Genomic DNA, 12,058 nt, shown 5'->3' on the forward strand with positions numbered 1-12,058 from the left:
ACATAAAACTAGAATAATTATAATAGTATAATATTGAATGGGAATTGACAAATACATCAATTGAAGAGGATGTGTTATGGATACAGTGTGCAAAATTATAGAACATGTAATATGCATTGCATTATACATGAAATGGGTATTCAGGGATTAATATTAATAATGGCTAAAACTTTAAAGGCTGTGTATATGTATGTGCATAATGCTGTTAAAAAATTAAATTTACATTGTGATATATACTGACCAGGTTTTTTGTTCTTGTTTTTTACATTGCTCTATTAGTTGCGCATTTTCAAGTTGGGGAAATATTGGCCAACATTTGAGAATCTGATGCTGACTCTTAGTCATTCATGGGTGGCCTTGAAAGACTTGGTTCTGCTATTGTTCACATTCATCTTCTTTTCTGCTGTATTCGGCATGAAACTGTTTGGTCGGAGTTACAAAGAATGTGTCTGTCACATAGACAAAGACTGTCAACTCCCACGCTGGCATATGTATGACTTCTTCCACTCCTACCTGAATGTGTTCCGAATTCTCTGTGGAGAGTGGGTAGAAACCTTATGGGACTGCATGGAGGTAGCAGGCCAATCCTGGTGTATTTCTTTTTACATGATGGTCATTTTAATTGGAAACTTATTGGTAAGTAGTCCATGTTTTTATTTTTCTTTTAAAAGCTGGTACAAGATATTCTGATGTTTTCATGATGTGGATTGATGGGATCCAGTGGTCTATCAATCCAATTTGGTGTTATCCAATTGGGTGACCTCTAGCATATGCAGCTATTAGCAGCTGAACTATGACTGGTCCAATTTGAAATGTGCTGTGAATGTAAAATATACACTGGATTTGAAGCCTTACCCCCAAAAAGAATATAAATTATTTCATTAATAATTTTTATATTGGATGCATTTGAAAATGATAATACAGTAAGTAGTCCCCCCATCTGCAGTTTCATTTTCTTAGGTTTCAGTTAACCATGGTCCAAAAATATCCAAAGGAAAATCCCAGACATAAGCAATTTGTGTGTTTTAAATTGCCTGCCATTCTGAGTAACACGATGAAATCTCCCACCACCCTACTCTGTCCTGCCCTGGACATGAATAATCTCTTTGTCCAGCATATCCACACTGTATACGCTACCTGCCTGTACCTTGGTAGCCACCTGGGCTATTGGATTGAAAAAACATAGTATATGTAGCATTCAGTACTATCTGTGGTTTCAGGCATCCACTGCGAGTCTCAGAATATATCTTCTCAGGATAAAGTGGGTTACTATATTTATATTTAACTAAATATATTTAGTTAAATACATTAGTAAGATTGATCTCACCTGTTTTTGTTTATGATTTTTTATGTGGCTACTGGAAATTTTAAATTGCATATGTGACTTGCATTATATGTCTACTGGATAGTACCGGTTTATAACCTTGCTACTCAAAGTATCATTGACATCATGTGGGAGATGGTCAGAAATTCAGATTCTCAGATCCCGTCCCAGACCTATGGAAGCATAATCTACATTAGAACAATGCTCCTGGTGATTTGAGTGCACATTAAATTTTAAGAAGCACTTAAATCTAACACTGGCTGTCAAATTTGCTTGTGCATTGGAATTACCTGGGGAATTAATAAAAAACACACTGATCCCTTGGATCAGTTCCCAGAGATTCTGATTTTATTGATATATGGACATGGTCTGATCATCAGTATTTTTTTCAATCCCCAGTTGATTAAATTGTGCAGCAAAGATTGAAACTGATCTATAAAACTGTTATGCATTAACTAAGGGAGAAAGCTTTCACTTTTAAATTTCCTAATAATTGAAGTGGCATTACATGAATTGAATAAGCAGCTTTCACTGTTTCTAAGATAAAGGTATGGCTTATAAAAGAAAATGGTCCTTACCGGAAAAAAAAAAAGACTCAGTAGTTGCATTTTACTCATATGTCATTAAGATCAAGTACATTTCCCAAAAGACTAAAAAAAAAAAGTTACACAAATTAGACTCAATTTTATCTGTGCCCTTTCTCTTTGCTTCTCTTTCACCTTGGAAATACTCTCATCATACACTTATCACACTGGCATTGTTTAATTGTCAATGTACTTGTCTACTTTCCTTACTAAACTATAAACTCCATGAGGGAAGGAACCATAACTCTTCTTTATATCATAAAGCCTAGAATAGTGTCCAACATGTAAAAATACTACTTTAATACCCTCTGTTCTTTGTAGCTATTACTAGTACACTTTCAATTTCTAGTGATATAAAACACTATTCTAACTGACTGAAAAAATGATCATACAAGTCAGCATGCATAATGCAAAATATCAGAGAAAGGGAGAGAGGAGATCTTGCTTCAGTTGTGGTATGGCACATATGTTCAAATGGGATCATTAAAGGCAGGTCTTTGTGGATCTCAGTTCTGTCTTTCTCCTATGCTCTTTGCTGGTTGGTATCCCCTGTTTTGTCAAGATGTCTTTTGCAGTCAAAAGCTTCACATCGTCATATCATATCAAGTCTAATAGAAGACAGAATTTCTTTCCTAGAGGCGACAGTAAACTTTTCCTATTATCTCATTAACTCTGAGTCACGTGTCCATTTTTTAATCAATTTCTATTGCCTAGGGTAAGGAATACATTCATTATATTAAGCCATTTAGAACTCTCCCTTAGAGCTGGAGATGACACCAGTCCAAACCGAAATCCCATGACTAATAATGGGATAAGGGCAATTTGCCCAAATTAAATATTTGTTTCTGTTTCCAAAAGGAAGGGCCATGGCTGTTGAGAAAAGCAACAATACCACACACAGAGTTCAGAAGCAAAGAAACAGAAATGCTGAGGCATATTAGACATTTATATGTTATTCACAATATATAAATTTAAATAGTATATATAATATAATCCCTCAGCATTTCTGCTTCCTTGATTTTGAATTCCATTCTATTTGTATTTTTCTTATCCCTAGTGATGAGAAACTTCAAGTCACTATGCCGGGAGATTTCAGGATAAAATGAAATTAAATGAACCTCCATTTCTAATTGGTTGGCCATCATATTTCTCGGTTCACTAAATCCTTTAAGATTTATTCTCCTCTGTAGTCATCCAGCTGTGGGACGTCATGAAAACAACACTAGAGTAAGTAGAAGGGGAAAAAATGCAAGGAGAGAATTTGTGAGGTTGTTGACCTTTTTACCCTCCATGCTTCCAATATGCAATGGTGTAAAAGGAAGGTAATTCATATTTTTAAAATTTAATTTTGTCTTATTCCTTTAATAAAATTCCAACAGTGATTCTGAGCCTTAAGTGGAAGTGTTTAAAAAAATCATAATACACAAAAGCAAGCATTTAAAGTGGCTTTTACATTTTTCTGTGGTGTTCCAATTGTAGAAAAAGTACAGAGTTCAGATCTAAAGGAGCATATGTTCAAATTTCAGTTCTATCACTTACTAATTGAATGTCCTTGTTCATATTACACAGGCCTCTTTAAATCTGACTCATGTAATGGGAGAATGAACATAACAACGATGCATGCCTTTTAGGGTTATTATAATTTAAATAAAATTATCTACCACCCTATAAGTAATTTGTAAATGTTTGTTTTCATTTCTTTACACTTTAGAAAATGTTAACCCCTACGTCTGCATCAATTTTTTATTAATTATTTAATATTATTAAGAGTTTCAGTTAGGCAAACCTGAGAGGTGCTATTTTCTTCCAGTTGTTTGTTTTTTGTTTGTTTGTTTGTTTGTTTTAGTTTTTGTTTTTTGAGACAGAGTCTCCCTTTGTTGTCCTGGCTAAAGTGAGTGCCGCGGCATCAGCCTAGCTCACAGCAACCTCAAACTCCTGGGCTTAAGCGATCCTACTGCCTCAGCCTCCCGGGTAGCTGGGACTACAGGCATGCGCCACCATGCCCGGCTAATTTTTTCTATATATATTTTAGTTGGCCAGATAATTTCTTTCTATTCTTAGTAGAGACGGGGTCCCGCTCTTGCCCAGGCTGGTCTCGAACTCCTGACCTCGAGCGATCCACCCGCCTCGGCCTCCCAGAGTGCTAGGATTACAGGCGTGAGCCACCGCTCCTGGCCCTTCCAGTTGTTTTATCTATAATTTAGATAGTTGCCACCAGATGAGATATAGTATCTGGTTTTGGTTACATAAACTAAACAATGAGTAATAGAAACATGAAAGAAAAATAGAAAAGCTAATACAAAATTTATAAAAATTAAAACAATCATAAATATGTATTATGTCCCATATATATTTATATATACCCAAATTAAATATATTAAGTTTTAATTAGAACAATATTAAAATAAGAGTCTCCATACATGTTAAAAATCTTTAATACATGTTTGTTGACTCCTAATCAGAAAAAAAAATTAATTAGATAAATTCTGAATTTTCTTTCTCTTTTATACTACTTGATTTTTATATGAATTGCTCAGATCTCACCCAATAGGTAAATATCTTTTGAGGAGGAAGAGAGCAAATTTGAGGGAAACTTTTAAATGTTTTGTTTTATATACATTATTTCATTTTTTCTCTCTTTTTTCTTAACACAAAACAATATGCGTTTTGAATTTGGTTATAGATTCTGTAAGTGGAAGAATGTGACTCTAAATTTATACAGTATAATTCAGATAATAAAAGTTACTCTAAATTCATATAATACCATCCTCCTTTTCTCCCTCTCTTCTTTATTAATGTTCAGATTAGAAGAAGTAATGAATCCTCCATAGCTTTGGCCATTTACACAGCCTATCCTTCCTTTTTAATCCTTTAAGAGACCAGGCTATTTTTAGTTCAGAGCACATCTGAGCAAAGTAGTAGCATTTTGCAGTGTTATAAAGTTCTTTCCTTAAACCACAGTTTCAGAACATTTTGAGCTTTTAATATTAACTTCATTTTCAGCATTTTAACATTCTCACTATATATGTATGTGTGTGTACATATCTGTGAATGTGTGTGTCTAAGATGTAAGAAATCTTAGATTGTAATCTCTTAAAAATATAATTGGTATAGCATCATTTTTCCTTGTCCAAATTGTGGCTCAAAATCTATTCTTTTATTCATTCTATAATTAATTAATTTTTTTCAACAAATATTTACTTATCACCTACTTTGTGCCTAGCAGTGTGCTGGTTGTCTAATAAAATCTGGTTCCTGCTCATATGAAGCTTACAGTCATAAAACTCTTACCTAACACCCTTTCCATATTTCCCACTGCGCCTAATTGAAGGAGGAAAAAAAACACCAACCACCTATCTTAAATTATGTTAGGTCTCACCTTCTGATATCAGGAAACTCTGTCCTTTGAGAATGATAGAGATGTTAAATTAACAGTGTGGTTCCTAAGAGGGCCATTGAGCCCCCGCACAGATTATCTGTCTGTAAGTAAGCCTCATTGCCAAATGAGACACCAGTGAGAAAACAGTTGAAGTGAAGTGAGTTGTCTGGAGTAATAATTCACTTTCTCACCTTGGATGAGACAGTGGCTCATTGAGAAGATAAGCTTAGACAAACTTGAGTCTAATCTGTGTGACCTTTGATATTTGACATCTGTAAGTTTTGCCTTTTTCATCTGTAAAAGAGAAACAAATCATATTGCATAAGATGTTGTGAGCTTAACATGAGTTCTAGGTATACAAACCCCTACAGCATGTGACACATTGTAGGTGATTAAGAACTGAGTATCATTTTAGTTCGTATGCTCATTTTTCAAATTTTTCTCAGGTCATTTTTTTTTTAAATTTATTTACATTTTAGATTGACTATAAATTGGTAAGTATTTATTAGGTACAGAATAATGTTTTGAAGTATACATAGATTGTGGAACAATTAAATCTATTAATGGCTAATTAACAAATGCCTTATTTCACATAGTAATCATTTTTGTGGTGAGAACATTTAATATCCATTCTCTAGAAGCAGAGAGTAGAATGGTGGTTACCAAAGGCTGGGGTGGTTAATGGAAAGTGGATACTGGGGAGATGTTGGTCAAAGGATGCATAACTACAGTTACATAAGAGGAATAAGTTTAAGAAATCTATTGTACAACTTGGTGACTGTAGTTAATGACAATATATTGTATTTCTGAAAATGCTAAGAGAGCAGATATTAAGTGTTTTCAAATCAGCTTTTTTAAAAGAATTTTTTATTGTTTAAAAAATTTAAAAGAAAACAATGAGATACATTTAGCCTCATTTTGCTTCCTCATTTAGATACTTTACCTATTTCTGGCATTGGTGAGCTCATTTAGTTCATACAACGCTGCAACAACTGAAGAGAACAATGAAGCAAAAAATCTCCAGCTTGCAATAGCGAGGATTAAAAAAGGAATAAACTATGTGTTTCTTAAAATATTATGCAAAAAACAAAATATCCCAAAGGAGACAATGGACCATGTAAATGATGTATATGTTAAAGAGGATATTTCCGACCATACCCTTTCTGAATTGAGCAACACCCAAGATTTCCTCAAGGATAAGGAAAAAAGCAGTGGCACAGAGAAAAACACAATGACCGAAAATGAGAGTCAATCACTTATCCCCAGTCCTAGTGTCTCAGAAACTGTACCAATTGCTTCAGGAGAATCTGATATAGAAAATCTGGATAATAAAGAGATTCAGAGCAAGTCAGGTGATGAAGGCAGCAAAGAGGTAAGATGTTTTAATATCCTGATTGCTTACTGATTTGTGGCATTGTTGATAAGGAAGTAAATCAGTGCAATGGTACCACAATCAGACTACCCTTTCAGTCTTAGCTCCACCACTCTTAGCTCCTGATTTTATGCTCCTGATCAAATTACTTAAACTTTGTAAGCTTCAGTTTCCTCATCTGTAAATGAGGATAAAATTTTACTTGCTTCTTAGGGGGAATAGAAGAACTAAGAAAATAGTTTAATAGTACATAGAACAATGTCTAGTATATAGTAAGCACTTAGGACACATTAGATAATATTATTATGAAAATTTTTAATTAATAAACAGGCAGTTTGGGGTTATGAAAAGCATACTGAGGAAACAAAAGTTTTTTTTTTTAAATCAAGATGTATTATTGAAGAAATCATATTAAATTTCCCTGGGCTTTATTATCTTTAAAATGAAAATTGAATTAGAAGAGTGCTAAGATTTTTGCTTGCTTGCTAAAATTCTAAGATTCTGTTAGTTCATTTCTGGAACATGTTATTATAACATATTTAACTAAGTTGGACTAAAACATTAAAAAAATCCCACCAGTTGGAATTGTAAGCAGTTGGTAGTTTTATAAACCCTTGGCTTAAAAAAAAAAAGTCAGGGTCATATTCAAAGAAGGATAGATATTGTTATGCATTTACCTTCTAAAATGTACACCCTACTGGAAACAGTCTTATTGTCTCCATTTGCAAGCAGCATAATGCCTTAATAGGAGGTGTAATGTAGTAGAAAGCTACACCTACAGAGATCACATCTGCACTATGGGCTTTTTGCTTTGGATCCCACTGGGGGATCATTTCAGATCATTCACCGGCATGGAAGGGTCATGAAATATCTCTTTCCAGGTCCCCAACATCTCTGGCACCCTATTCTTTCCCTTACCTCTGTGGAGAGTTTGACAGATACTCCCTTGAGTAACTTTTCAAATCAGTCTTCTAATAGGAGTTCAGTTTCAATTATTCAAGGTCCTTCCAGCGTCTGCTGAAGGCATCTTAGTTTTAGGTAGAGAAACATTTGCACTCCACACACGGTTAATTTACCTTTAATTAATACTATTACTAGAAAAGAGGGGAAAATTCCTACCCAGCACACTTCTCTATCTTCACTGAAGACTTTGACTGCCATATATTTCTGGGTAAAATTGCTATTTACCACAGCACTGTCATGTTGGAATATTCCCAGAAACTTCTTGCCCATCTTTTTGGAAAGTCTGGAGTATGAAAACACATAGGAAAGCTGTAATTTGAAATAACTGTAAATGTTGAAATTTTAGAAATTGTCATTTATGCTGCATAATTATTTGGTCTTGGTTGGTTAACTAGTCACAAAAGATATATTCACTTATTTATATATTTAGTTATACATTTAATTTAATTAGCCAGGCACTTTCTAGATTATGTAGCCTATGAGTACTTAGGATGTTGATCTACCAAAAGCCAAAACAATAAAACATAAAAATCACTGATAATTCAGAGATACAATACTTGTTCCTTTGGTATATGCACTTACAGATTTTTTATTACAAATATATATATATTTACATATTATAAAAAACACCAAACTTTACATCATATTTTATAATGTGTTTTTTATAATGTAGTAACATATCATGGTCACTTTCTAATGCCATTAAATAATCTTCTATCAAAGTAAATGATTTATAATTTTGACTCCTAATTGATTTACTTATAAAATTAGAATAATTCCTACTCATGCAGTTTTTGGAAAAATCACATCAAATAGTTTGTGCCAGGGTTTAAAAAACTCTTTAAAAAGATAAATGTAAAGCATATTTTAATTATTGGGTTCCAAATATTATATTTCATTTACTCATTGTTTACGCTCAAATAAATACATTGTTGTAGCCTTTATTTCATTAGAAATAAATTTTAAAAATGTAAAGGAAATTGAAATGATAAAAAAGATCGCTTTATTTAAGAGTAATACTCTCCCGGATATTTTATTTTTTTAGTTGAATACCATACTGACTTACTCACAATTGACCCTGTAAGGACTAAAGAAAACAAGATTTTATAATTATATTTCCTTGACACTTATTGTGCATAAGACCAAGAGGTAGACAAAATATTTATAATTCCCTCTTCTTTTTGCTTGCTACTTTACCGAGATATTTTTTTAATTTTTAAGAAATAATACTAGTTTTATTTCAAATGATTAAACATGCTTATCTCAATTTATTTTAATTAGAAAATATTATTTATATACTATTAACTTTAATATCTTGGTGATTTTAAAGGATGATATATTATATACTCATTTTTAAAAGAAGCATTATTAGAAAATAATTTCAAGTAAAGGCAAACCAAGTTATTTGCATTATTACCTCTGCAAAGCAATGACCACCTTGTCCTAACCAGCCTTGAACTTTAATCAAGACTAGGGTGGGAAAGAAAGTCAGTCTCTGCATCTTGGTTCTTTCCATAGGGCTTGTGCCACATTCCCAGGCCTGTCTTGTCCCTTTTCCTTGTACCTTTCCTTTATGTCACTTCATGACAAACTCACATCAATCCCATCCTATGATGACATGCACAAGAATGTCTGGACTAGATTTTACAATACAAAATACATGCATTAGTATCTACCCATCTTTAGCATCAAGGAAATATTTGTTTTGAGCTACTGATATATTTGAAAGAGCATATATGGGAACCTTGTGAGTAACTTCAAGAAAACTTTGGAACCCAAATCCTTTTGTAATTTAAAGGTAGCCTATATGTATTTTAGAAGCAAAGTGTTATTAACTAAATGTTAATTTTAATCTAAAAATCATTATAGCTTAAATTAAGTATTCTAAAATATTTTTTAAAACTTCAACTTATACCAATGTGGATGCATTGGGTGCATTTTAATATCAATCATGAAATTGGCCTAAAATTTTTTAAACTTGATAATATTCTTTCCATATATGATTATTCTTACTTCTGAAAATGAAATAAATTTTAGCTACAATGAGTAAATGAAACTCCAATCACAATTGTTTTGGTGGGACTTTACTTTTTAGAAAATAAAGCAATCTAGCTCATCTGAATGCAGTACAGTTGATATAGCTATCTCTGAAGAGGAAGAAATGGTCTGTGAACATGAAAGGCTGAAGCATCTTAAAAATGGTAAGAAAAAAATTTCTTTGGTAATTTTATTGAAATTAGATTAAATTTCTCTTAACCTAAGTAATAGTATTGGATATACTTTTAATTTTAAAGAGGCACACTTATAACTTTGATTCAAATGGTACAATAGCAATTTATGTAACTAAAATGTTTGTACCCCCATAATATTCTGAAATAAAAAAAATTACAAATGAGTTTATTAATTTGGCTAAGGGATAAGCACACACACGTGTGTGCATATATGTATCCTGATAGACACTTATAATAAATGTCAAAAAAATGCCAACATTGGGAAAAGAGGGAAAGGCCCTATTTCCTAAAGTCTAGTGGAGTAAAGAGGGTTGACTTTGAAATCAGGCAGCCTGATTTTAAAACCCAGTCCACCATTTACTTACCTTCTTTCTGTTTCAGTTACCTAATCTGTAAAAATGAGGATAATAATAACATTTATCTTGTCAGATTGTTAAAAAGATCAAATTAGTATACATATATGCATGTATGTGTGTGTATAATATTATAAGAGAAAGAGAACCTTGCCCCCCAAAAATCAGCACCCAATAATAATATCTACGTCTTCATCATACTTCATTATTTCAGTTTACAGATATATTAATTGATATAGTTAATGCAGAATAGAACAATGAGTAGCGTTGTGTAAGTGGAATATTATTGATAGTGTTGATTCCAAAACATATTTTTCATGTAATAAGTAATATTGGGTAAAATCACATAACATTCATATTGAATTTTATACTAGTAACTATGTACCTGTGTACATTAGAGCAGAGCATGATTTTGTAGTAAAACATAAAATCATTATAATTAAAGCAGTTCTGAAAAGTAGATGTATGTATTTTATATGTATATATATAGACACATATATATATGTTCACACACATCCATACATACACATGTATGTGTTGAAGTGGAATAAAATATTCTCAGACTTCATGAAATGGGGTCAACATTTAAAATACTCATATGAAAACATCCTGTAACTCTCATAAGAAAACAGATTCTAATAGTAACATTTATGTATTTAACACGAATATTAAGAATGTATAAGTATTCATGTAGATATATAATATACATATTTGATGTCTTATAATTCAAATTAGTTTCCTAGAAAAATTAAGTAATTATTAACGTTTGGACATTTGAAATCACTGGAAAGTCATCAAAATGGTAACTTTTAAATCTCAAATTTCTATCTTTAAAATAAGAATCTGTTCTCAGATGCATGAATTCTAAGACTTAGATCATCTAAGACAAGGGAGGAAATGTGTCTCATAATTTTTTTCGGGGCGGGGAGGACAGTCTCATTTTGTTGCCCGGGCTAGAGTGCTGTGGCGTCATCCTAGCTCACAGCAACCTCAAACTCCTGGGCTTAAGCAATGCTTCTGCCTCAGCCTCCCAAGCTGGGACTACAGGCATGAGCCACCATGCCCAGCTAATTTTTTCTATATATTTTTGGTGTCCAGGTAATTTCTTTCTATTTTTAGTAGAAATGGGGGTCTCACTCTTGCTGAGGGTGATCTCAAACTCCTGACCTCAAGCAATCCTCCTGTCTTGGCCTCCCAGAGTGCTATGTCTCATATTTTTTTGACCAGAGATGTGTAATTTAACACTAGACAAAATTTTAAAATGAAGTATTTTGACTTTAAACTCCACCTACTTCCATTTCTTCATTTTCTCATCTATTTATCAATCTCTTCTCAAGCCTCAGGTTTTTCTTCTGTTAACACTCTTGTTCAGCCCCATATTCATGTACTCTACCCACAAAGTACGTCATTAGCCACGATACCTCCTTAAATAGTTTCAATCAAAATTCCAATTTCCATGCAACTTAAGAACTGAAATCAAAGGAATTTAATTGATTTAACTAATATTATGCCTCTTAACATCTTGTATGTGTTTGTGTTTTTAAATGTGAACGCATGTTATTCTATGTGAATCTTTAGAGGGTGAATTTTCAGGCATTATACTACAATGTAACATTTAGAAGATGTGTGTATTTATTTATTTTTGTAGGGTTGGGGAATAAATTCTATTCTCGGACTGTTCTGCAGTAAGAGGATGCTCTAAGTTATCCCTGCCTTTCACAACTTCTTTCCTCCGATTACTACACAAGTTCAGTTTTTCTTTTTCTCCTCAATGCTTGCAGTGGTCACTACAGCATGAGTAAAAATCAACTGTTTATAAATAAGAGACTACCTACATCAGAATATGTAAATA

General features: G+C 32.8%; 1 protein-coding gene across 1 annotated transcript in view; it reads left to right on the plus strand.

Annotated features, from left to right (window-relative positions):
* Positions 1-12,058, plus strand: part of SCN7A (sodium voltage-gated channel alpha subunit 7) — a 60,286-nt gene that overhangs the window by 29,772 nt on the left and 18,456 nt on the right. Inside the window, exons 13-15 of the mRNA XM_069471824.1 lie at positions 280-636; positions 6,222-6,659; positions 9,718-9,823. Of these exons, the coding sequence (XP_069327925.1) occupies positions 280-636; positions 6,222-6,659; positions 9,718-9,823 (901 nt within the window). The remainder of the gene's footprint in view (positions 1-279; positions 637-6,221; positions 6,660-9,717; positions 9,824-12,058) is intronic.

The sequence above is a fragment of the Eulemur rufifrons genome, chromosome 1 (assembly GCF_041146395.1).
Source record: "Eulemur rufifrons isolate Redbay chromosome 1, OSU_ERuf_1, whole genome shotgun sequence".
Classification (NCBI taxonomy): domain Eukaryota; kingdom Metazoa; phylum Chordata; class Mammalia; order Primates; family Lemuridae; genus Eulemur; species Eulemur rufifrons.